The sequence below is a fragment of the Aythya ferina genome (genome assembly GCF_964211825.1).
Source record: "Aythya ferina genome assembly, chromosome: 1".
Lineage (NCBI taxonomy): Eukaryota > Metazoa > Chordata > Aves > Anseriformes > Anatidae > Aythya > Aythya ferina.
This window is the reverse complement of record NC_140296.1, coordinates 1,606,063-1,631,819: the sequence shown is the minus strand read 5'-3', so window position 1 is coordinate 1,631,819 and position 25,757 is coordinate 1,606,063. Positions and strand designations below refer to the sequence as shown.

General features: G+C 49.5%; 2 protein-coding genes across 3 annotated transcripts in view; one reads left to right on the top strand and one right to left on the bottom strand.

The window, feature by feature from the left end:
- RAB6A (RAB6A, member RAS oncogene family) overlaps positions 1 to 14,384 on the bottom strand; it is a 46,809-nt gene extending 32,425 nt beyond the window's left edge. For both annotated transcript variants that reach the window (XM_084531991.1, XM_084531990.1), the window contains exon 1: positions 14,147 to 14,384. In XM_084531991.1, the coding sequence (XP_084388117.1) occupies positions 14,147 to 14,216 (70 nt within the window). In that variant the 5' untranslated portion in view covers positions 14,217 to 14,384. The remainder of the gene's footprint in view (positions 1 to 14,146) is intronic.
- Positions 14,385 to 17,945: 3,561 nt separating this feature from the next.
- On the top strand, positions 17,946 to 25,510 carry MRPL48 (mitochondrial ribosomal protein L48). Its single transcript, XM_084506699.1, has 8 exons — positions 17,946 to 18,232; positions 19,069 to 19,121; positions 19,480 to 19,517; positions 20,457 to 20,542; positions 21,271 to 21,443; positions 22,962 to 23,064; positions 23,880 to 23,969; positions 25,254 to 25,510. The coding sequence occupies exons 1-8, from the start codon at positions 17,975 to 17,977 to the stop codon at positions 25,326 to 25,328; spliced, it is 876 nt and encodes a 291-aa protein (XP_084362825.1). The 5' UTR covers positions 17,946 to 17,974; the 3' UTR covers positions 25,329 to 25,510.
- Positions 25,511 to 25,757: the final 247 nt, after the last annotated feature.

The following is a 25,757-nucleotide window of genomic DNA, read 5'->3' as shown; positions in this document are numbered from 1 at the left end:
GCAGAGTTGTTTCTTATTTGCCAGGAATGAAAAAAAAAAAAAAAAAACAGCATATAGAGTCTCTTACAGATATTTTTCACAACAGCCTCAAGTCAGCTTTCCTTCTCATCTTATGTAGTTAAACCTTTTCTGAACGAGTTTCCAATTAGGCTGAAAATGTTCTCCAAAGGACGTGGATGCCTCAGAAGTAAAGCTCCTCAAGCCTCAGCATAAATACTGCTAACACAAAGCAGCACCTTCCTCAAGGTTCACTTATTACCCTAACAGCCTGCTCAGTGAGTGCCTCAGAGGTCCCAGCAACATTTTGGTATGGATTTCCTTGGTAATTCACTTTTTGACACCATTTTGGATTGTGGTGCTTGGGCTGATGTTTCAGAACAACGATCTGCCCTCTACCTGCTTAACTTCGCTCCAGTTTGCCCAAAACCACGGCTTTCCTGCAAGCACCTTGAGACAAATTAAAGGCTTTTAGAGACACCTCAGCCTCACGCCTTCAGCCCAGGCAGAAAGGCAATTACAGCAGCACAAAGAAAAACCCGCCTCTTGTTTCCATAACAGCTCACAGACACTTTCCACTTGTTTTATTCCTACTTTTATGCATTAACGTTACATAAAATTTCCCTCAGAATTTCAGACCTGACTGAGGTACATTTTTACAGCCAATATTTAGTTTTATTATTGTCATGCAGGGGCAGCTTATTATAACTTTGTATACATCTTATAAGATGTTGTACACAACCTAAAAAAAAGCTAATACAAGTTAAAACCTGGGGAGACAAATTCACTTGAAGCCTGCATTACATTCGGGCTCTGGCCTTCAGACGCCTTATTAAAAACAAGCGCAACGCTGAGCAAAAATCCACAAGGAGAGGTGAAGTAATTAATCCTTCATCGGCTCCAATTTTTACATCCCAGTGTTTTAAATACCTAATTAGCTGCTTTAAAACACTTGGAAGATGTACTGCTCAAGGGTAATTAAGGCACTTTGTGCTGGAGGAACGGTCCTGGTGGTGTGCCCGGTGCTGCACCGACGTCCTCTTGCACGAAGGGAAGAGTCAGGAGCTCCTCTCCTTCTCCCTGCTCACAGGATTTGGGAAAAAAAAAAGAGTCATCATCGAAATGACACTTCCTACTGCAGAAATACGCTCTGGGTACCAAGCCAGGGCCAACACGATCGTCTCCTCCTTGTGTGATTACAACTAGTTTGGGAATGAGCACGTGAGGAGTAAGAATACTCAAATCTTCATCCTGTTTCTCCAGAATTAGGCAGCTTTAGGGAAGTATCAGCAAAAAGTACAACCTGTGCACCTATCAGATAGATATTCGTTCATATTTACTGAAGAAGTGGGAAAGGATCAAGAGGAAATGTGCTCTTCAAGCAGATCTCCCACTTTTACATCAGTTTATATAAGAAACTAATTGCCACTGCAACATTTTGGAAACAAGAAGCACACAAGATAATCAAAAATTTCTACCTTAAATACCTTTAGCACAGTATTTGTTTCCAAAATGAACTGTATTTACAGCCAGTTTCTACAAGAATCTGCACATAAACCCTCCATGCCTTCCAAAACTGATTTTAAAACGAAGACAAGCTCAAAATGATCGGCTACAACAACATCAACGCAAGGAATTCTCCTCCAGATTCTTCAAAATCCTATTGCACCGGTGACATTGCCTTGCAAAATCATCTGTTTCATCATCTCTGCGGTGAGGCACCACAGAGTAATGCCCATTTCCCTGCCACCATCGAAAATAAATCTCACAGGATGAGGAACACGATACAGCAAGGAGGGAGATTCCTCTTTCCTAGGCAGAAGTGCTCAAAAACGTTCAGAAATCCCGAGTTTTGCTTTGCATCACTCATTTGGTTCGATTTCACCATAATCAGAGCATCCCAACCCCAGTGGCCTTGCATTTTTTTTAATTTGAGGAGGATAAACCGCAACTTGAGCAGTCTAGGAGCACAACCACATCATTGTACATCAAGTGTTTAATCACAATTTAAAATATTACAAGACTGACCATTGATAAAGTGTATTTGAGGTTTCTTCCCAACAAGTCATCACCAAAAATTCTGCGCAGCCTGCTCCAGACCAAGGCATGAATCTACTTTGCAAAGTAATCACAAAGTCTAGATAGTTATTTAAGCTTTAAAAATCATTTTTAAATCAATCCAGCTTTAAAATCATTTTAATTCCCAGATTTTTCTGCAGCCAAAGGCCTACCAATGCCTGCCCCCTAGTTAAGTCTCTTCACCCTTCATTTATTGAAAGCCAATGAGTGCTGTTCACCTGTTTCAACATTGGTGGGAATTCCTGATGATGAGGACACGTTCAGCTGCTGTCAAATTAACTCGTTTGCTTAACTAGGAGTGAAGGCTGAACTCAGCCTTTAATGCAATGCTTATGGCTTTTCCCAAGAAATTTCCCAAGAAATTGTCCATAAACCATACAAATAGCCAAAAACTAAGCAGAAAAATCAGGATGAAGTTCAATATTCACTGCTAAGCAAAACCTAGCTTTCTTAAAACAGAGCTTTAACTTCAGCTTTCAGAAGAGCACTCAATAGCATCCTAAAGAAGGAAGGAAGCTCGTTTATTAGGCACTGATAACGTGGAGGTGTGGCTTTGGGATTGCTCCTGAGCTAGACTGCATGAAAACAATTCATCTGGGGGAGAAAGAGGACAACAGGTGACAACTATTTGGACTGTTTTCATGAACCTATAAAGAAGTCCTCAAAGTGCTGTGAAGACTTTGAGACTAAGCAGTTTATCCTTTATTAACAGAAATACCCTTTTATCTCCAAAATTATCCAGGCAAACCAGCTCCAGCACCAACTGGCACAAAGATTTTGACAAATCTAAGCAGATTCCCACTGGAAGTATTCACAAGACACTGCAAACAGGGCAAGGGAAACGCCTCTGTTTAATAAACAGCTCAAGACTTGACTAATTAACTCATCATCAGAGGTGTTTACAGCTACAGAACACCTAGACGGGTACTAATTAGAAGTGGCAAGTGCATCAGGAAACTGAATGCTGAGAATAAAAACCTGGAAGAGCTCCGTGGAAGCAAGGTCAGTGGGGTGGTCTTCAGGAGAAGCACAGCCCCAATTTCTGGACACCTCCACGGGTGTTGGGACAAGCAGATCCCATTAGTTAGCTAATTATTGCATCTGCAGGTCATTCCTAAATTAACGAAGTGAACTGCTACGTGCCTTACGTTTAGCTGAATCACCCACGTATTTCTGGACCACGAAGCATCCCTCGCCATCTCCTTCACGGCTCAGAACCTGAAACTTTCTGCCAGATGAAGGTGGAAGTAAACTGACAAGAAAATAAAAGCAGAGTCAAGCAACTGTTAGGGAAGGATCCTAAGCAGACAAATGAAACCAAACTGAAAGGTCTTGTAGGCTAGCAGATCACTCATTCACTCCTAAAGACTCCGTGGTAGGACCTCATTGATGTAAAATGGAAAGTTTGCACTTTTTTTTTGGATAGTTGTGGGGTTGTAGAGGGAGTGCTAGGACAATTCATCAAGGAATAAAGGAATTGTGCGTGTTGAAGACCACAATTCCACCGAGGAAGGGGATTGGAGAAAGCTGTCTGGATGCCCGTTGTTGAAGGGATTCTTGCTTTAAATCCATGAAACAACGTGGATTTGGCAGGAATCATCACCCTCCTAACGCCCATCACTCACAGGAACACCATCCCCGCTGCAGAAGCCAAACAAAAGCACTTCCCAGATCCTTAGCTGGATTGTTTCAGCATCCAGAAGCTTCTGTGCATTTTCCAAGTGTTTCTCTTAGAAATCCTCTCCCTTTCTCACCTCTGAACTCCTCCCTGGTTAGCCACAGCCAGCTTCTTGCCCACACCTCAGCGCCATATGGGCGCCGTTGGCGTCAAGGCATCTCCATCCCCTGCCATCTAGAGGGGGTCTCCAGGTCGATACGCTCAACTCGGGGTTAAAAAAAGTTAAAAAAAAGCTCTTCTGGCTTCAACATCTTCCCTCTGAAGACTCCGATTGACTGCTGTGATTTTGCTGTGAGTTTTCCAAGCGCAGCCCACCTGTTTTTCCCTGCCTTGGTGCCATTGGGGAAGGCACAGAGAAGTCGTCCTGTTTCTGCAGAGGCAGCTGAACACACATCTTCAGCCTGAAGTCCCTTCCCAATAATAATTGGGAATGATATTCGATGATTTGAAGTTTGGTTCGTCTCCTTTTCCTGCAGATGACTCCTTCCTAATAAAACCCTACTAAAAACACAGATTTAGGACAGCTTTCACCCCTACATCTGTCGTCGTGCTCAAGCCCTAATCCATTTTTACCCTTTCTTCCCATCCCACCAAGTCTCACTGAGGTTCCCCCGAGCCACAATTACCTGAGACCACATTTCTGCAGTTCCTAGACCCCTTTGAGGCAATCCCTTGATTCGCAGGGCTAGCAGCACACGCAGAAAGTTTCGTCAGCCCGACCAGGAGCTAGGCAAACCGGGAAAGCAGCAGCCTTCCTGCCAGCAGCTGTTTGTGTAAACAGGAAGCCTGCCATAAAAATCCTGCTCCCTGTTAGAGCTTTGAGTCCGAACCCAGTCCGCTTCAGACGTGGATCTTTCGGTTTCCCCTCGAAATGAGCACGCGGAGCACAATCCCCGATCTTTGTCCTCTGCATTCCCAGCCCCTGTCCTGTGTTAGCTGTAATTTGTTTAGTTTAATGAGCTCAAATCTAAAATAATCCAAATAAAACACTGCTATGAGATGCAACCCACCCGGGGAGGTTAGAAAAAAATAGCTAAAATCCCATCCAAAATACTGCAATGGGGAGAGAAGATGGTTTGGCTTGCAGGAGAAATTCCTGCTCGGTGGTGTCAGGGTACACAAGGTGAGACTTTGTGCAGCTCCTGCAAGTGATGTGAGGGTGGAAATAACCTCAGGCAGAGCACGGCTGCACGAAGGAGGAGATAAAATGGGCGGCCACCTGAGTGCACGCTTCTGGAGCGAAACAGTTTCTCCTCTTTTCGACCCTAAACATTGTTCTGATGCAAACTAAACCAGCAGAGGTTTAGGATTAGGAATCCAGCTGCCATTTCCCTGTGCCACAAGCTGAAAGGAACACGATCACTGCCTTCCTCAATATATTTGACCCTTAAAAAACAAGGAGGAGTAATGCTAAGTCAGCCTTTCCAGGCTTTGGAGCAATAATTAAACAAGTTTCAGGAGATTATTAAAACCCCAGGGATCACTTCCTAATGATTTCCCTGCCCTCCATCTCCTACCCGATTTAAGTTTTGCCCCACCACCATTATTCACCTGGAAAGCAGGCGGACACATCTCCTGCTCCCTCCTTTTGTGACCACCCTACGCTGCCCCAAAGGCAGCTCTGCACCGATTTTTGTCCTGCCTGAAGGATGGAGGAAAAAAAAAAAAGAGAAGAGAGAAGAAGTGGAGGAAAAAAAAAGAGAGAAGTGAGCTCCCCACAGCAAGAAGGAAGGGGCTCGGGAAGGATTAAAATGTGAGCTTTACTCTTTCCACGTGAGAGCAGCAGAACAGCTCCCACCAGGGCTCTCTTCTCTCAAATTCATGCTTCAGACAGACACAGGGGTGAGGATTTCTGCAGAAGGAAGCTCGAAGATGGTCCTGAAATAGTCCTGACTGAAGGAAAAACACCGAGCACACCCTGAGAGCATCCCGCTGGTGTTTGCTGATCCAAGCTGACGAGCGTGGAGGTGGAGAATACCTGGGGACTGCTGCAAAAATAACCAGGGAGGTAAAAAAAAAAAAAAAAAATCCACTCAGAGGTTGGCCTAAATGATGCAACCCCACAGCAAGGCAGGAGGAAAGGAGCTCAGGGCAGAGCGTGTACACCCGTGTGTGTTACAGGAGCAGCAGGGCTCCAAAATTTCACCACCAAAATAAAAAAAAGCATTGAGATATTTCATTTCTAGCAACAGAAGCTGAAAAAGTGCAGAAAGGCAGAGCAGCTCCTGGCTCCTCAGACACCGCAGGGCCATAAATGCTTGGTATTAGGAAATTAAGATATTAGGAATTCAAGAATTTGAGGCCGTTCCCTCTGCTCCTGGCCCTGGTTCCCTGTGAGCAGAGGCCGCCCCCCAGCTCCCCACCTCTTGGCCACGTCGAGGCCATCAGCACAGGCACCTGGCACTGCTCCTCCTGCCCTCCAGAAGACAGATTTTGGGCAAAAAACAGTCAAACTGGCGAAGGAAGTAATAAAAATCTTGCACAACCGCTGCCGCCCCTTTCAACGTGCAGGCCTCTCAAACTTCCGAAGTGAGACACAGGCCCCAAGTGCTCGGGTGTTATTTTTAATTCTGACTTTTTCTAGGAAGTTTGCTCTAAAATATTATAGGATTCGATGACAAAAAAAAAAAGCGTTTATATGAAAATTTGGGTTTGGAGGAGGGAATTCTTTATAAGAGAATTATCCACGCTTTAGTTGTGGTGCAGTACCCTGAAATATTCTCCTCCTGCAGTATTTTTCAGAGGAACAGCAATGCTAAATTCATTCATTTAAGGGCTGGAAGGACACCTACTAGTTCAGGCTGTAATTTTTATTCCCCAAAAGACAGACAGAAGACTTTTCCCAACTACAGAAGTTTCTTCTGATCAAAGCAGCTTGGAGAAAAAGCAGCAAAAAAGCCTAAAATAAAGCCTAAAACGCCCAACTCAAGAACCTGCAAGTGCTTGGGAAGCATCAAATCAGTGGAAGAAGCACGGAGCTGCTGTGAAACTCCTGAAATACTTCACCCAGGGCGCTTTGTTCCCTCCTCCACTGTCCAAAAGCCTTGTTTTTTCCTGGGATGGAGCCTGCAGAAATCCTGCAGAGCTCCCAAGTTTATTCTATATCCCCCACTTGGATGATTCAGTGACAAATCCAGCTCTATTTCACCGAAGAAAAAAAGCCTTTTGTGTCATTTCAAGCAAAACTGGGGAATTTCCAAGGCCAAGGCTGTGTTAATGGTAAATAACTTGCCTCAGCAGCCCGCAGAGCCTGCAGATCTGACTAACCAGATGTGATCTATCGGCCTCTCGCACTCCTGCATGGAAAAAGGGGAGAATTTTTAACAGTAAACCAAAAAATGATTGCAATATTGTGATATTTTCCCCGAGAAAAAGGTTTTTTTTTCAAGTCTCTTACGCTGGAGCATCCAAATGAAGGGGTAAGTTTTAAGGCACACAGCCTGATGTTCGTGCAGGCTCGGGAGAAGACAAATTTTCCCCTTCTCCAGGGGCCATCGAGGTTTAAAGGCAGCTAAAAATAAAGTGGGAAAGGAGCGCGGCCACCACGTTAATTGCATGGTGGTGGATAAAAGGCACTCGGCTCACTGCTTAGCGAAGAGGAGTGAGATAACTCAAAAAAAATGAGAAAGTTGGATGAAGAAAGAGAAAGGGAACATGATCAGGAATTAAATACGTGAAGGTATTTGGGGGCTGGGGCTGGAAGAGCTCCAGCCTGAGGGGGCTTGTTTGTAAGGCCTTTTTTTTTTTTTTTTTTTTTTTTTTTGCAATTCCTTCCATTTTTATCATTCTCTGAATTCTGTTTTTTTGGGCAGGCCTCCGCAGAGCCAGGAATTGGGCTCGGTGATCCTCGTGGGTCCCTTCCAACCCGGGATTTTCTCCGACAAGGCATTCGGAGGTGAGGAGGAGAGGCAAAACAGCTCTGTGCTTCCTGGAGGTGACAGGCCAAAGCCAAACTTTCCGTGGCCATTTTAATTCGTGCCTCCTCCTGCTACGCTGCGAGCTGCTCCTGCCTTCACCCAAGCGAGCAGGAGAAGCTCAGCTTTAGTCGCTGCAGCTTTTCTGGAGCCATGAAGTGATTTTTTCAGCCATTTTGCGAGCGCCAAGGACACGCGGCGCTCGAGAAGTGCTTCAAGAGCAAGCGCATCAGTCTGAAACCAGGGGGAAAAAGAAAATAAAATCATCTCACACAGACAACACAAACACAAGGCCACGAAGCTGCAGCAGGAGGACGTGCCTGTTCCCGTCTAGGAAAGGCGAGAAGAGGTCAGAGCTTCCTCTGAACGAGCACAGGGCTTCGCTGCCAATTAATTTTGCTGCCTGTGGAAGTTAAGCCCTGCTCCTCTGCCTCCAGCAGCAGGAAGCATCACCAGCAGCTCCAGTCGCCTCTCCCAAAGAAAATGTTCCCCACTTACCTGGGTTTCAAACCAAACGCCCTCTTCCTGAAATTTATGGAGTGTTTTCTCCTCCCGGAGCAGCTGGCGTCTTCCTTAAAACAAAAGGAAGCTCCCCAAGAGCTGCAAGGATGTTTCTGCACTGAAATTAATATATTGCCTGCCCGTTTCTCTGCAGACAGCTTCGGAGCCTCTGCAGGGCCCCAACTCTCTCCCTAAAGCAGGAATTTGCTCCCTAAACCCAGAGGCAGCTCCTCAGACCCCTTGGCAGGGATAAATCCCCTGCTGGGAGCTCCGCCAGCGAGGCTGCACCCTGCCAGGGCCCCTCTCCTTTTAGCTGCCCATCCAGCTTGAATTTCCCTTCCCTTTTGTGCTGCCCCTATCGCGGACATTAGGAAAATGCCTTGGCCGTAACTCAAACCTCGACGGAGGAAGCCGAGCAGGAAGGGTTCAGAGAAATGCAAGAAGCCTGCCCTGAGTTAATTACAGGAACGGTGGAGCACGGGGGGGGGAGGTTGTGCTGCAGAAAAAGGCTGAGGGCTCTCCGAGAAGCAAATCATTAAATATCACCACTCAGCGGGATGAGCAGTGCTCGTTTAGATGCTCACAAGCATTAACAGCACAAAGGTTCAAGGAAATTCACAACCTAGGCGAGGCCAAGTGGAAGCGAAGACCATTTTCTCAGCAGCAGGATCGCCAAGACGGCTGGTATTTCCTCCAGGCTCTTTCAGATTTGGGTAAATACGCTTCAGACTTCAACCAAAACCTTAATCCTGCGTGTTGATGACTCCTAGACGCGTCTGGATGAGAAGGCTACGAGCTCACAAGGCTGAGTGGCATCTCTGGAAACTCCTACGAGGATGCCCAGGCGCTGAAGTGGCCAGCAAGGAGCTCCAGCAAGGAGCCAAAGCCACGCAGGATCCACCCAGCCAGCTCCGGTCTCGGCGATGGGATTAAAGAAGTCGCGACGTGGCCAAAAATGCCCCAAAAATAAAGGCTCCTTCTACCTGGTTCTCATCATCACCGAGAATTAAGGATTTGGGGGTTGGTTCTGTAAAAAAAATTAATCTAAAAGTCAAAGCTCTGACCTCAGCTTCTGAACCTGGTGGTGTTCCCTGGGCACAGCAGGAGCTGGAGGAGCTTTTCCAGAGGTGGGAAGCCACGCACCATCCTCGGGCAGCTCTGACTCAGGAGGCCAGCAGAAAGAAGGGCTGGCTGGGAACAAAGGCAAGTTCCACCCTTGGTGTGTAGGCAAATTAAGGAAACGCAGCTGCTGCTGAGCTTCACGGCTGAACCAGGATTTCCTTCCTCACCTGAGGAGCAGACTGTGCCAAGGAGAGCTGGCAGGAGGCAGCCAGAAGCTGTGTGAACCAGCATCTTGCTCCCCCAGGTGAAAACCACTCGTTTAAGTTCAGTTTCATTCATTATTTCCTTCCCAGGTTAGCATTTTTCCCCTTGTGATGCACTAAGCCTCATACAGGTAAGAAGAACTTGAAGGAAACGCACTCCAAATCTACCCCAGTTCACATTATTTGAATATCCTAAAACAAATTCAGCCTAGCCAGCTTCAAACAGGAGAGAAAATGCCTGATGTACACTAACTAATTTGATTATTTACTGTCCCTGGGCCCTTCAATATTTTCTTATCCAGCAGAGTTTGTTCTGTGCCGAGGACAGAACCCATTTAGCTTTCCACTCTACATAAACTCAGCAAACACATCCAGAAAACCGACCTGAAAAATGCCACTTTCCCTCCCAGTCCACGTGTTTGTTGGCTGTCAGTCATCTGCTGAGCCCCTTTTTTTTGCTATTTATCGCATAAATAATTTACACTAACACGTCAAACTCGTAATTATGATTACATCCATTTGTTTCCAAAGAGCTTTTTTATTTTGTCCTACCCTGTCCCACAGCAGAGGAGCGAAACGAGCTCCCACACCCTTTCAGAAGCATTCAGCTGTCACCAGGAACCTTTTTCCTGCAGCTTACGGGACCCAAATGATGAGTTTCAGGTGTTGTCATGGGAAAAAGTCTTTTAGCGTTCACGTCAAGACAGCAAATTTGATTTTCAAGCCATGTTTCACACCACTGGGAGGCATTTTGGTTGTTCTGGTGGTTATTTTTTGGTTGGTTTCCATCAGCAGATGCCATAATAGACCTGAACTGAACTCTGTGTGGTCCATAGGGCTGTGATGTTCCTCACCCTTCCTCCTTTAGCCCCATTTACATTTTCAGCAAAAGGCTCAACCATCAGCCCCACAGAACCTGGACTGCACGCACCAAATGAAGAACTGCAGATAAAACCCTGTTATTTTACCCCAAAGTGATCAGAAGACCCCATTCTTCTAAATTCACAAATTATTTCTGCGATACAGAGAGAAAAACCCACTGAAGTGCAGAGGTGCAGCTCTTTTCCCTTTGCAAAGAGCTCCAGCTCCTTCGGATCTGGCTCCTTCCTCCCACAAACAAGCAGGAATCAAAAGGCACCGCCAAGATTTCCAACCTCCTTCTCCAGGCCTGGCACACTCCTCGGTGAGGTTATTTGAGAGATGGAGGAGAGGAGGACGATACTGAGAAGAACCCAAGAAAACAAAGCCCGGCAACTTGTGAAAAAGGCGTCCAGACCAAACACAAAACCAAGCAGACAAAGACACAGCCAAGAAAATCAAGACCCTGGGAAATAAACGGGTGAAAAGGGGACAATCTGATGGCTGCCAGGAGCTTGCAAGGCAGGGAACTCCTCAAAAACCAGCCACAAGTTGCCCAAGGATGCCTGTCTTGGAGGTAGCGGTCAGCGCTGGGCCAGCCTCGCACCCAAACCACCTCCAATTCTCCAATTATCTAATTAATTACCGTGCTCAGCACTGCCCGTAACGGCGTGGTCTCCAAACAGTCGCATCCTACCTGCTCTTACACCATCATTTTCGGTGCCAACCTCTCGGCTCCTGATAAAAACAGATACTTGGGCTTATTTTTCATTTATTTGGGACTTTACGCAGCGCAGCACGAGGCACCGGGGCCTTCGTTTGCTTTCCGTCCGTGCCCGTGCCCTTCAGACTCGCTCGCCAATAAAAGCTGCATCATAAAGCCACGTGAGGAGGGGACGTCGCTCCCGCAGCGCCCCAGCGGCCGGTTCTGCCCCTTCCACCCCAAAAAATGAGGGAAGGAGACGTGCTCGCGGGCAAAATAAGCCTAAACGTGTCGGATTTGGGTATAAATACCACATTTACGGGCAGCTACCTCAGCACAGGTGCTGTGTGCACTCACTGACGTGCCCCAGAAATCCGAATCCCTCAAGCTGGAGGCACTGGGGCTGATGGAAGGCACCTGATAAAACAAGATCAAAGGCGGTGAGCAGCACACCATTTTTGGGGTTTTTATTTTACACCACAGCTTTATCTAATCCCCCGGCACAGAGCTCTCTGCCTTTTCAGCAAAGATTAGCATATTTAAAACTACTCAAACTCCGTAATCTCCAATCGTGGAGAAAAAAGGGATTCAATTAAGGCAAGCGGTGGCCAAGCCGCCTCCTTCTCCCGGCGCCGTATCCTCGTACTATGAGTTTATAACACGAAAAAAAAGGGAAAAAGAAGATTTTTCTTTCTCCTGGAGGTTGTATTGCAGGAGATGAAGCCTCGGTGCATGCGGCAAGAGCTTCGCTGGCCGGCCGAGGCGATGACTTGCAGGAAATCCCAGGGGGAGCGCCCTGCCTCCCTGCAGAGGGCTGGCAGCCGCCCGGAGGAGCTGGCGCAAGAAAAAGCAGACAATAAAAAGCCAGGGGCAGGCAGGGGAGAGGAAAAAAGGCTGGGGAGGGGAGCAAGGCTTCTTAAAATCACCGTGGCAGCGCAGGGGAGAGGATGCGCAGCTAGCGGTGAGCTGCGGAACGAGGGAGGATCGCCGCAGTCGGCGCGAGCGCCCGCAATATGGCTGAGGGGAGCAGCAGAAAGCAGCCAAAAAAAACCTAAAAGACCCTAAACGGCGAGGCCCTGCTCTCTGCCACACCACTAGGGAAATATCAAGGTTGGAAGAGAAAATCCTGAAGCGGCTCGGTTCAGGGTTTCTGCCCTGTAACACAGATGTTTACCGGTGTGGCCCTCCGGGAGCTTTTCCTTTGCCACCTCGAGGTCCCTGAAGCATCCAGCACCCACCCCAAAAGCAGGGGGAGAGCTTTAATTAGGGCCTTCCAGCAGGGCAGGCAAGCTCTGGGCTGCACGGGAAGGGAACGCAGCAACAGTTGTACAAAGAGACGCGCAGGCTCACAAAAATTCTATTATTATAAATAAAATTGAGATTTTTTCCTTTAATCTTCAAAACGGCACCGGGTGAGGGGGGTCCAGGGGAGCAAAACCCGCTCAAAATCCCTCGGCAGAAGGAGGGATGCTCCCGAATTACCCCCCTGACACAGAGGAGCACGCTGAGGACATTGAATTCTTCCAGGAACCACACGGTAAGGGGAGCTATTCAACGCTTTGGACACCAGGAAAAAAAAAAACCCACAGCATTACATCACGCCAGCACCGCCCGGAGAGATTCAGCCCTAAAAGAAAAAGCCATTTTTTAGGTTTTTTTTTCCCCTTTCTCATGGCAGAACAGCATCGGGGCAGGGAGCAGGGCCAGGCTGCAGCACCTTGGGGGGAGTCAGAGCCCAGACAAAGGCAGGTCTCGATCCCACACCGCAGCGGGGCCACCCCAAAGCCAGCTCGGAGGCATCCGCACGCCGGCCCCAGCAGCAGGGATTGAGTTAGCAGGATTTTTTTCCATCTTACGCCCATAAAACCCCGTCTCTTTCCCCTCAGATCTCTCAGATTTGAGGCTATCCGTGGGAATTATCGGAGAGCTTGTGGTATAAACACAAACGATTAGCTGGGAAGGGGGGAAAAAAAAAAACAAACCACGGCGAGGAGCTGCCTGAAGATGCGGCTGCAGGAATGGATGGGTGAGAAATTCACGTGCAATCCGAGGGCTGCTGAGGTTTCAGATGCACCAAACCCCGACTGAAGCTCAGACACGCTAAAACGCAAGATTTTGGGAACGCACGGCGGGTTTTTAATTCTCGTTACGGTGTTATTCGGAAGGGAAATGGAAATAAAGGCGGCGGCAGCCCCTCTACACGCTCCTTTTCCCAAATCCTCAGAAAATGGCTGGCCAAGCAGCCGAGCCGGCGACTCCCTCCAAAAAGAAAGCACCCAGTTGAAGTCGTGCCACCCAAATGGCTAAGGGGAAGGGGAAAAATAATTAAGAAGAGGGTTAAAGGGTGGGTGAAAAATGAAATTTTTGGGGTTTCGGAGCAGCCCCACGGCCGGGCTCACCTATAAAGGAGCGAGGAAATGCCAGGTTGTGAGGCGCTGGGGGAGAAAAGCTGAGGTGTTTCGTCATCTGCTGCCACACAAGGGACCAAAGGTGGCTGGGGGGGCCGGCACCCCACCCTGACAGTGGCAGATTTTGCGTTTTCCTCCCCAAAATCAGCGGGGATGGCCCCAAGATCCCACTGAGGGCACCCCGAAAACTCCCCGCTGCCCTGGGGACATCACAGGGGGGCTCTCCTGAGGAAGGAGCACGGTTATTTATTTCTTAATGCACAAGGCCAGGGGAAAAATAAGCCCTTTTGGCTCGGTTTTCAGGGATTTTGGGGGGAATTTGAAGGATTTTGAAGGATTTTGAGGGCTGATGAATCAGCAGCCGGGCCCCGCTCCCCATAAAGGGAGCTGATATGGGGCGGAGAGGGGGGGTTGGAGGATCCATTACAGGCCCCCCCCATACAAATAAGCAAATAAATCAATAAAACAACCCCCCTAAATCCCTCAATTTTAAATTATTTCAATATTCACCCCATCTCCTCAGGGCAGCCCCCCTCAAACACCCCCTCAGGGGGGGGGCGCCCCCCTCACAAACACCCCCCCCAAATCCCCCCCACACACAGGCTGTCCCCACACGGATCAGCCCCAAACCCCCCCAAATCCCCTCAAATCCCCCAAAAATCCCCAAAATCCCCTCTCCTCACCGCTCTGCTCGCCCAGGAAGACCAGCTTGAATTTCCGCAGCGGGTTCCCGAAGTCGCCTCCCGCCGACATGGTGCCGTTGCCGGCAGCCTTCTCCCCCCCCCCAGCGAGCTCTCTGCTCCTCCCGGTATATTATTTTTATTTTTTTTTCCCCTTTTTTTTTTTTTTTCTCCCACCCCCCCCTCTCCCGGGAGGTGCCGGAGCTGGAGGCGCCGCCGCTCCCCTCAGGGCCGCGCTCCCGCTCCCGCCCCCGCCTTCACGCAGTCAGCCGCGGGAGCCCCGCCCGTTGTCGCCACCGCCCCCTCCGCCTCCTCCTCTGCGCATGCGCGCCGCCGGCCCCAGCCCTTAAGCGCCCCGCCTTTCGGCGCCCCGGCCGCGGAGCCAATCAGATGGGCGGAAGGGGCAAAGGGGGCGTGGTTTTGAGGGGGTGGGGGCGGGGCTTGAGGGGTGGGGGCGGGGCTTGAGGGTAGGGGGCGGGGCTTGAGGGTAGGGGGCGGGGCTTGAGGGGAGTGGGGGCTTTCACTCTGGAGCCTAATGGGGCCAGGGGGATGGTGCTGGGTATTTGGGGTGTTCACCCTGGAGCCTAATGATGGTGGGAAGTGGGGGTCCGGGGTATTTGGGGTGTTCACTCTGGAGCCTAATGAGGGCTGGGAGTGGGAGAGGGGCTGTGGACATGGATAGTGGGGGTGTTCACTCTGGAACCTAATGGTGGCGGGGTACTGGGGGTGTTCACCCTGGATCCTAATGATGGCAGTGGTTCTGGGTATTTGGGGTGTTCACTCCGGAACCTAATGATGGTGGGGGGGGCAGTGGTACTGGATTTTGGGGGTGTTCACTCTGGAGCCTAATGGGGGCTGGGGGATGGTGCTGGATATTGGGGGGTGTTCACCCTGGAGCCTAATGATGGTAGGAAGTGGGGGTCCGGGGTATTTGGGGTGTTCACTCTGGAACCTAATAGTGGTGGGGTACTGGGTATTGGGGAGTTTTCACTCTGGATCCTAATGATGGCGGGGGCAGTGGTCCTGGATATTGGGGGTGTTCACCCTGGAGCCTACTGGTGGTGGGCAGGCAGGGGTCCTGGGTATTTGGGGTGTTCACTCTGGAGCCTAATGATGGCGAGGGGAGCCTGAGCCGGTGCCCAGGCCCCGAGCAACGCCACGGCCCCAAACCACGTGGAAATTCAGGAAGCTTTTGGTGACCTTCGGCATTTCCAGGTCCTGAGGAACCAACACGGCCCAAAACACCAAAAACACCTCGAGGCTCCTCCAGGAGGCGGCCGCCGGGGATGTGGGTGCCCCCCCTGGCTGGTTTCACCTTTGTTTGTAGGAAAAAATGGAAATCCGGGTCATTTTTTTCCCTTTTTCCTCTTTTACTGGATGAACTGCATCCGGTTGACCTGGGGCAAGCCCTCCCTTTAGCTGTTTTTTGCCCGTTTCTCCCCATTTTGGCTTCCCGTTTTTTAGCCGAGAGCGTTCTCGGCTGGCAGAAAACCGCCGGGAGCAGCGAAATGGAGAGCGGGAGCCGTTGTGAGAGGGATGCTTTCGTCAAATCCAGGGGTGATCTGCTCCCACCCAGCTGCAAGGCTGCAGAAAAACGTAGCCTGCAACCTGCAGGAAACCAGATGACGTCATCCAGCAGCCCCCTTCGGCCTTAAAATTCATCATTCTCGGGCAGACCTCATGGCAATTCTGCAATGACGGGGTGGGCTCTTTGTTTCCCCGAGACCTGCAGGCCGTTAAGGGATGGGGGATACAAAGCATTTTAGGGATACAAAGCATTTGAGGCCATAAAACAAAGCACCACCGTGGGCACGACACGCTCGTAACTGCAGCGCTTGTCACGGCCTCCCCCCATAAATTAATGGGGTCAATTAATTGTCCTCTGGGCACAGCTGCCCCTCCTCAAGCCCGGCATTGCCTCCACGGCTTCAAGGTTTCCCCGAGGAGAAGCCCAGCCCTCGCGGAAGGGGAGCTGAGGTCTGAAGCCAGCTCAAACTCCAGCAGCGCTCCTGGCTGCGAGCGCCTTGGGGTTATCAAACAAACCCCGGTGTGGGGGAAGAGATCAAAGGGCAGGACAACATCTGGGCCCCGTGAGCGGCTTTGTCGTGGCCAGGGAGTGCCAGAAAACACGGCTCAGACCCGGGAGCCTGCGTCCTCACAACGCAGGGAGGTTGAATTTGAATGCAAAGGTGGTGCTGAGCCCAGGCTGTGCGTGGAGGGGCTCTGGTTTTGCGTGGATTTTGCTCTCTCACCTTCCTTCTCCTCCTTCTGTGCATACCTGGGGTGTCGAGAGCGCGTTGGGAGCTCCGTGCACGCAGCCAGCAAGGACATGGGGTGGCAGAGTGGATGAGAGGGAAGAAAGCAGGCACACGGTCAACTTTGGAGGCTTGCTGTACCCATGAAAGCTGATAAACCCTAAAGAGAGAGAGTCAATCATGAGCCCTGCCAAAAGCAATCGGAGCAGCAATCAGTAACCCGGGGCTTTAAATCCTGACCTGACACCACGCTGCCAAGCAGCTGCTGCCCGGGAAGGAGGGCGCTGAGGTGGGGGCTCAGCCCCAGAAGCATCTGCCAGGTATAAATTGGGAAATTATTGGGAAAAGTGTGGGGAAGGGCTTAGGGGAAATGAAGGTTTGGGTTGGAGATGGGCTGGGGAAGAAGAGGAGCGGGAGAGGGTTACGGAGGGTGGCAGGGACCCTGCAAGGGTTTCTCCAGTTCCATTACGCTCTAAGGAGCTGATATCCATTTTTTGTTGTTGTTTAAGAGAAATCAAGGTCTGATTGTGCTGTTTTTTTTTTTCCATGCAGACCTCCTCTTGGCAATAAACAAACATTATATAGAAATCAGAGGCTCCCACCAGCCCCACTCATTCCATTTAAATTATTTTAGGGCATTGCCTTGAGAGGGACAGCAACAGGGATCAAAGCACAGGCAATAAGGCAGGATTTACCTCAGCAGAGCACCCTGCTTCAAAAAAATAAAACAAAATCCTGCTTATTTCTCTCACAAGCCACGCGCGGGCCTGCTGCAGGCCCCGAATGCCTCACCCCTCCTTCAGCCTCAAGGGCCCTGGCCTCCTGCCAGCGTGGCCACAGCTGACCCTAGAACCGCTACGTGGATGTTTGCTAAGGGCTAAGGTCCTGTCCTGCCTCTGCAAGCCCTAAAAAATAAAACTTTTCTGGGCAATTTGCAGCAGGGCTGCCCTGAGCAGCTTCAGCAGCATCTCCTCAGCTCCCCTCAGCCCAGGACGACCCCAAGCGCCCCTCAGGCAGGAGAAGGAGGCTGGGGGGAGCCTGCTGGGTGCTGGCTGTGACCCTACAGCCGGAGTGGGGCCGCCTGAGGGCTGACAAACGCCGACCCCACAACCGACCCCACAGCCCCGCGCCCCTGCGCCGCCATAACATGGCCGCCGCCCCGCCTGCCACACTCAAGATGGCCGCCGCTCCGCGCTGGGGAGGGGTTGGGCGGGCCGCGCTCAGCGCGCCACACTCAAGATGGCCGCCGAGACGCGACGCAAAGGTGACCGGTTGGATTTGATGGACACAGCGGAAGGCCAATCGGATGGCGAGATTAGAAGGGAAGACCAATCAGGCTGCAAGAAGCGAGGCGGAGGACCAATCGGAGCGCGGAGGCGGGCGGAGGGTAGCAAGGCGAAGCGGGGAGCGGGCAGGGTTCGGTGCGCCGCGCTGGCAGTGGTGTGGGGACAAGGACTTGGACAGGGACAAAGACAGGGACAAAAACAAAGACAGGGACAAAGATAGGGTCAAGGACAGTGTGTCCTCCCTTCCACGCTGCAGGAATTTTCCCTTGTTTGCTCCTGAACATGAACAAATGCCCGTTATGGCGGTCTCTGCCCTCCCCCGTCAGCACAAGCAGACATTTCCCCCACACAGCCCCGCTGCTGCCATCTCTCCTCCATCCCCCCTCGTCCATCCCTCTAAGGCTCTCCCACCGCCGGGGTTTCGCCCTAAAACGCCCCAAAAAGAGAAGGGAAGGGCGGCGGAACGCGGGACTGGGGCTGAAGGGTGCGGGGGGAGCGCTTTGGGCGGCGGACGCGGCCCCGCAGGGATGAGCGCGGCGGGGGCCAAGGTAATGGGGCGGGGGGGTTAGGGTGGAAATTTGGGGAAATTAGGGGAAAATTGGAGACGTTTCTGCTCTGAAAGAGCCGTCAGGCATTGGGGCGGGTTGCCCAGGGAGGTGGGGGAGTCCCCGTCCCTGGGGGTGTTCAAGGAGAGGTTGGACGTGGTGCTTGGGGACAGGGCTTGGTGGGGACATTGAAGCTCTTTTTCCAACCCTAATGACTCTGGGATCCTGTGACAGGCCCTGATTCTGTTACTGGTGGCGGGTCTGGAGGTGTAGGGCCCCCCCACCCTTCCCTGGAAGCCCAGGGACCACCCCAGTGCCACAGGGTGCAGCACAGCCCCTGCCCCATCACAGCCATCAGGGACCCTACAGCTCTCCCCACCCCATATCTCAGTGTTGGCAAGGTGAGGGTGTTGGCCCCATTCAGCCCACCGGGGTTGTGGTGACAGCAAAGCCACTCTCCTTGTTTTATTCCACCATGGATGAGCTGCGTTGTCACAGGTCCACGTGGAGCTGGAACGAGCCCGGGGGTGGTGGTGTGGCTGTTGTAGGATCTGTGGGATCTGTTGTGGGATCTGTAACCACAAGGAGGACAATCTCCTTCCCCAATTCCTTCAAAGGAAGGCGAGGGGGTGCAGGAGAAACTCATTGTAGTCATCATCACCCTCCTCTTTCCTCATCACTTTCCTCTGTGTGGTGGTGGTGGCGGTTTGGGGAGCAATAGCTGTGGGTGGGCTGGGAGGTTTGTTGGTAGATTTAGAGGGTTTGGGGAGTTGTTTTGAGGGGTATTTTCTGGGAAGTGCCGCTGAAAATTCACCATTTGCTTTGTGACTGTGCTGCAGGTGCTCTGCTGGAAGAAGGGAATGCTGCTTAAGCAGGTGTTTGCTCTTAGCAGGTGAGTGGCTTGAAATCAAATTATTACATAAAACACAGAATAACAGATTAAGAACACTTAATCACTGCTACAGACTGGGTCAGAAGACATAAATGGTTTTAAAAAATACTTCTAGATAAGGAAAGTGTTCTAATTGTGGAGGGAGGACTTTCAGCTGGTATCTGGGAGTTGCAAGACCTCTAGGATGCGAAGAGGAGAGAGTCTGATTGCAGGATCTGATCCGTGGCTGATGGGTCTGAGGATGTGAGCCTTTATTGAGAAGATCGGCCAGACCTGTAGTGTTTCCATAGCTGTGTGAGATTGGAGTTTTAACAATTATCTTGTTTCCTACAGATAATAATTATTTTGTTTCCTACAGAGCAGCAACACCCCGAGAAAGCCGTCTGTGTGCTGTAGGTAAGGCTTCTCATTAATCCCATGCAAGACAAACTTTATCTACACAAATACTTCACATTTGAGCCTTCACATCTCCTTTTGATATTTTTTTTTCAGTCACATTTTGGCTGGTTAAATAACCCGAGCACGTGCTGTTGCGCTTCCACCTTTACCTTTTTTTCCCTAACCTCTTGTCCTGTTTCCCTGTTCTTGGCTGAGCAGATGCTTCTGTTCAGGGTGGCATCAGCCAGCCCCTGTTGCTGTTATACCCACAGGAGGTTCTACTTTAACATTTGTTGAGCTGGTGGAGTCCTCTGTTTAAATTTGAAGTAGAATTTGATTTTGACGTGGAGGCAAAGTGTAACCAAGTGGCTTAGATCCGTGGTGCTCAGTTTCTCTTTGCTGTTCTGAGCTTCGTTTATTAAAATGAAAGCTGTTGAAGGTTTCATTTTCCTCTGGAGAAGGAAGTATAAATAAAAGCTGATGCCATTTTGATTTGGCTTCCTAGCATATGAATATTTGAACAGGCTGGATTTAAAATTAAGCGGGCTCAGATCCATCATAACAACATCACTGCTGTCATGTAAGAGGAGGCAGATGTAAGGTTTCATTAGGATCCTCACCATCCACTGGTGCTGACAAGCCTGTACTCTTTTTTTTGTTTGTTTTGTTTGCTTGAGAACTTGCCTGGGAAATGAGTCACTTTTAATCCCTACCTCCCTTACTGGTTGCTCACCGTAACCAGCTGTGAGTTGTCCCAACGATGGGATACACGGGCTGCTCGCGTGGGGTAGAGACCGCTGAAGCCTTGGTCTGCTTTTTGCCTTCCCTCAAAGAACTAAGGACAAATTCTTGTCCCCAGAAAGGATTCTGGGCTCGTGCAGCACCCGTGGCTGTTTGTTGAAAGAAGGGATGTGTGCTGTTCAAGAGAAAACGTGTTTGCTCTGCTTTGATTTTAAGGTGGTGCCCTCGTGAGCTGCCACAGACAGTACAGATCCCGACCTACACACGGCATTGGGAAGTATAAACATCTGCTCCCAAAGGAGGTAGGCATGAAAACCCCCTTCCTGTCCTTGCTTTCACTGACCCGTCTATTTACAGGCTGATTAAAATGTTATTATTAAATCCGTGGCTGGTGAACCACATTAAAATGGAGGCAGGTAACAGTTTACTGCTGCAGCTCTCAGTGGAAAGTGTTAAAACCCATGAAGTTCAGCACTGCAGAAATAATTCCTCTTGTCCACTACACTCCTGTTTAAATTAATGAGTAGCTGGGGAGGGATCATCATCATCTTCCTGATGATGAATTTGACAAACCAACTTCAAACTATTGCTGAACGTTGTGAGCAACTCTTATTTGCATTTAAACTTTTTACATTGCCTGAAAATTTGGAAGGAAGACAATTTTTTGCAAAATGAGGTAACGATAACTCATCCCGGGAGCTGCCTCGGAGGCAGGAGCTGAACTAAAAGCAGTTTGTTTTCTCGTCTTTGGCTTCTCCTGGAAGGAATCAATCATGGTAGGCACGTATTTGCTGTGTGACTTCTGTGGGTCTGCCATCCAAGAGCTGAACTGCTCCACTTGAGAACATCTGCTGAGATCGTGTCAGCCCAGTTTTATAGCTAGGGAACGCGAGCACAGATGGGCTGCGATGTGTTCAGCAAACCCCTGTCAGATGAGAGCAGGGCAGTCTCCTGCGATTGGCAAGGGTTAATGAGTTTTATTTCCAGCTGCGTTCAGAAAAAAAAAGATGTTTTTTTTTCCTTAATACAGGTTCCAAAGAGGAAAAAGGATAAAGTACAGATGAAAGAGATAAACGTTGGGACCGAACACGAGTACGGAGATGTCAATATCCAGATGACTTCCTATGATATGTGTCTCGTGGAGCATTTTGCTCAGTACGTGCATAAACTCTGCAACCAGTTCTCCATCAGAGTGAGCGAAAGGTATAAAGAGCGTGGCTCTGTGCTTCTGTCATCCCTCGCCATCACGTTGCTGTGTGAGGCTTGTAGATGATGGTACCTTGCAGTAAAGGGCGGGAGAGAATCTTTGTGATCGATTCCCACCTACAAATCCACATCTGATGTCATCTGCCTGGTGTTCTCCTTTAGCTCCCTCGTTTGTCTGTGGAGCTTTTATTTATGGAAGGCTGAAACAGAATTATTTGGGCACTGAGTGAACAAATCTCAGGGAAATGTAGCTTCATTCCTTTGAGAAAAAAGCTTAAGCACGTGGGTGCAGGCATAAATATTGCTGACTTCTGCTGCTGTTTTTTTTTTTTCTTTATAGTGTTTTATCCAGGCATTGTGCAACAAGCAGGTGGTACTAAACAAACCAGCGTGAGCTTGGGAAACCCAGGGTGAAGGTTTTGGGAGAGCTACCTGCACCGTTAGCTCGGTAGCAGGTGGTTTAATAAAGGATGCTTCAGTTGCACAGCAGATCCCTGAAGCAGATCTACACCTGATAGCAGCTCTGATGGTCTGAGTGAGCTCTGAGAGCATTACAGAGCTCCTTGGCTTCTGCAGTGCCTCTGTAGTCACTGAGAGAAACGCTGTGTTGCTGTAAGGAAGGAAAAATACTAGTGGTGGTTATTTGAAACGTCCATCTTTAAGTGCACCTCTGAGTATAAGCAGTGATTCTGGTTTTATGCTGGTTAAACCTATCAAAAAATCACTTTTCTTTCTGTTCATCCACTCTGCTGAACTGTCAGACGTGGATCTGAGATGCTGTAGCCGCAGATTGCTTGTTTGGAGTCTCTCTGTGACATCTTTAGCACTAAAAGCTGTGACACATCAGCAACTCCTAGGTATCTATCAAGAAGGATACGCAGAAATTCTAATTCTGTCAGCGGTGATGTGCTTGAAAGGGAAAATCAGGGAAATCCCCCAGCCTGAGGCTACTGAAAGCACTTCCAACGTGAAGTGTCTTTGCCTTGCGTCATGCAAAGATTTTTTTGCACTTTGCCTGGGCCCTCTGAGGTTGGACTTGATGTGAGAAGTTCAGTGTGGGCAGAAAGAAGTGATTTGTGCTTTAAAAGCCTCCCAATTGGCGAGGCAAAATGGGGGAGAAGGAAATGTTCTGGGTGAAAAATTGAAGCAGGTGGAGGTCGTGAGGTTGTGCTCAGAGTAGCGTGGGAGATGAGGAGCAGGTGTGGTGGTTCAGCCAGAATTTTTGCTGTAAAGCTCCCCTTCAACGATAAAGAAATTCAAAATTCTCTTCCTGGGCTGATGTTTGCAGCTGAAAGAGGTTTCTCCTGGCTCTAGTGCTGCAAGCTTCTCCCTTATCTCCTTCCAGTAAAACCCCCGGCTTCTGCCAGGGCTTGATTTGCAAGATGCATCGTTTGCATAATTAATTTCTCATGAAAAGTTAATCTCCTTCCACGTTCTCTGCTGCTGGAAGTTGCTTCGTTCCTGTGAGGCAGTGCCCCTCTCCCTGTCCTAAGCCCTGACCTGTGCTTCCTGCAGCTACGCCATGCCCACCAAAACCAACGAAGTGCTGTTCCTGGAAGAGCGAGGTTCCAAAATGCAGCTGGACGCCGTCCTTACCACCCACCAGAGGGTTATCCAGGTACGAGCTGGGCTTGGCTCCTGGTGCTGCGCTCCGTGTACAGCACCTCCTCTGCCAGGCTCTCAAAATCCACTGACAGCAGGAGCTAAGTCCCAAATTTGTGTGATTTGTGCATAAACTGAAGCACAAAGAAGTCTAAATTAGATTTCTTGCTAAAAGTTACTCAGAAAGTAGAAGAGAGTGAAGGGATTCCTGGATTGTCTGCCTCAGCCAGATAAATTACCTGTTTTATGCAGAGTGCTTGATAGAAGGGGTAGAAAAGTCAATTTTAAGGAGGAACAATTGGGCAAACTTGATGAAATGTAAAAATACCACTAGCATCAGTTTAAATTTGTACAATTAATTGAGATAAGCATTTCTGTGCCTCTTTCATAGTGTGTTCCTTGCTCTGCTGAATTACATTCCAAACCTTGAGGCAGACTTTTTCCTCTAGGGAGTCAGTGTGAGCTAATGCTGGAGCTTGCAGGTTTGCCGTGGCAGCTTTTTATTAGTCTCACCTGAAGTAAAGAAGATTTCTGTGCACGGTTAAGACTCTTTGCATCTATGCAACGTGGAAAAGGGGCTAGAAATGTGCTTCCACTGAGAGAACGAATAGCACAGTAGAGCCTGAAGTGGTGAAAGCTGTCACCCAGGTAGAGGAGAGGCACTGGAGGCACAACATTCACAGGGGAGAAACAAAACAAGAGCCTGCTTCCGTGATGAAGTGCCTGACAGCCCTAGGTGCACGCTGAGTGGACTCTTCCCGTGCTGTTAGTAGAACAAATCCGTTCTGCGTTTGTTGTTCTGCCCCTGCAGTGCTTTATTTCTTCTTCCAGGTCAGCGGGTTGAGCTCCACGTTTGCTCCCATACTTCTGGAAATCATTCAGAGCAACCAGCCTGAAGGGGTCCACCTGTTAGTGAAAGAGGTGGGTTTCATTTACTGACATCTCCACGTTTACAAAGCAGGTGTGACGCGTGCTATCAGCTTGCTTTGAAAAGCACAGGACCTGTTCCTGAGGCCACCGGCTCTGCTCTAGACTTACGGATACCCAAGATCTCCCAGAACCAGGCCCTCACTTGATTTATCAAAAACTGTTCCCTCTAACACCTGCTGAGAGTTTTATTTCCCTTTTAGCCTTCTAGAATTAGTGCTGCAGAAGGTGCCTTCCCAGCCAGTCCCACAGATTTGTAGGGGATGGCAAGTTCCCAGCTGTGTTCCTTCACTTGGGCAGATTCCCTGCAAGTCAGAACCCACAGCCACTCGTCTGGGAATGATCAGGAATCGCGTGGAGCAGTTGGCAGCAAAGCTGAGATGGGAAAGCCAAATACTGTGCCCTGTTTTGATGGATTCTAGAAGGGGTTCTGCTTCTTTTCTGCAGAAGGGGAGGGTTTTTTATTCAGGGAGCAGATTTTGCAGCAGGAAAGGGAAAGCAGCACGCTAAATTCAAACGTGAAAACAGTTTCCTTCATTGGCCTTTGTAGAATGTTTAATTATTTCCATATCTGCAAAGTGGAATGCAGGAGGAGGTCTCTCGAGTCCAGTAATCTGCTTTGCTTTGGTCACGGTCCCATCCCTGCCTTAGGACTGCTTTTTTTTTTTTGCTTTTTTTAATTTTGGCTGATGGCTTTGTCTCTGGAGGGAGCGCCGTGACATTGTGCCATTTGCAAAGTCACTGCGGTCTGAGGCAGGAAGCCCTTGGGAAAGACCCAAGCTGGCTCCGGGAGACTGGCAACGAAGAGATTTGAGCTTCGGGATGCTCTTCTAAAATTCAGGAGAAAGAGGCAGGTCTGGACGTCTTCAGCTGACTTCTTGAGCACAATGCCAAGGCTCACTCTTCCAAAATGGAATTTTTCTCTTGAAGAAAGCGTATTTTGGTTTGGTAGCTGCACTTAACACAAGGTCAACAGCTTGCCCCAGTTTTCTCTTTACTGTGTGGTCTTTACACCCCAAAATTTGGTGTGGTAAATGCTGTAAGCCCCAGCTGGTCGCTCCCTCAGCACTTCAGCAGGTCGCTGGGTGAGGAGGAGCCGACAAGGCTGAACTGCAGAGTGGCCGCACGGTGATGATGCGCGGCCTGCTGCTTGCCTCGTCTTTGTCTTTCCTTTTACTCTTTGTTGATTCCCTTTAGGAGAGGGTTTACCTTCCATTTGACTTGAAAAAAGCACTCGAGGTGACCTTGACTTGCTTGTTTTTTCACCTCCCTCCACAGCACACCGAAGCTGACTTCAAGAGCCGATTGAAGGCCCGACCCGAACTCGAGGAGCTGCTAGCACAGATGAGCTGAGAGGAGGAAGAACACTCCGTCCATTTCAGAGCCACCCTGAGAACATCATTTTTCTCCTCTTCAGCTGCTCAAGCCTCCAGAAGGTGGCTTTACGAGCGCCGTGTTGATAAATTTGTGACTTAAATTTCCACTGTTGTTAAGCATCTCGTCTTAATAAAGAGAAATAAATGTGTTTATAACTGTCTGGTTTTTTTCTTTTGGGGGGAGGAGGGTCCACAGTGAAATTTCATTTTACTTTTCTCAATTCTGCTTTTTCTGCATGTTTTGCTTCTATTTTGTGAGCGTTTCTGCAGGTTGCACCCTGGAGAAAGCTCTAGGTCATTAGGCTCACCTGCGCTGCCTGCTGAGGCAAATCTCTGCCCAAATTTAGAATCGAGGGCTTAAACGTCAAGACTCGGAGATCCAGAATTGGAGAACCGGTTGTTTTTT

What these genes read in the sequence shown, in the direction of transcription:
- MRPL48 (XM_084506699.1), top strand. Translation starts at nt 17,975, where the DNA reads ATGCCCGTTATGGCGGTCTCTGCCCTCCCCCGTCAGCACAAGCAGACA. An exon ending in CCCACCAGAGGGTTATCCAG is followed by an intron (nt 23,065 to 23,879) that starts GTACGAGCTGGG and finishes TTCTTCTTCCAG; the next exon opens with GTCAGCGGGTTGAGCTCCAC. An exon ending in TCCACCTGTTAGTGAAAGAG is followed by an intron (nt 23,970 to 25,253) that starts GTGGGTTTCATT and finishes CTCCCTCCACAG; the next exon opens with CACACCGAAGCTGACTTCAA.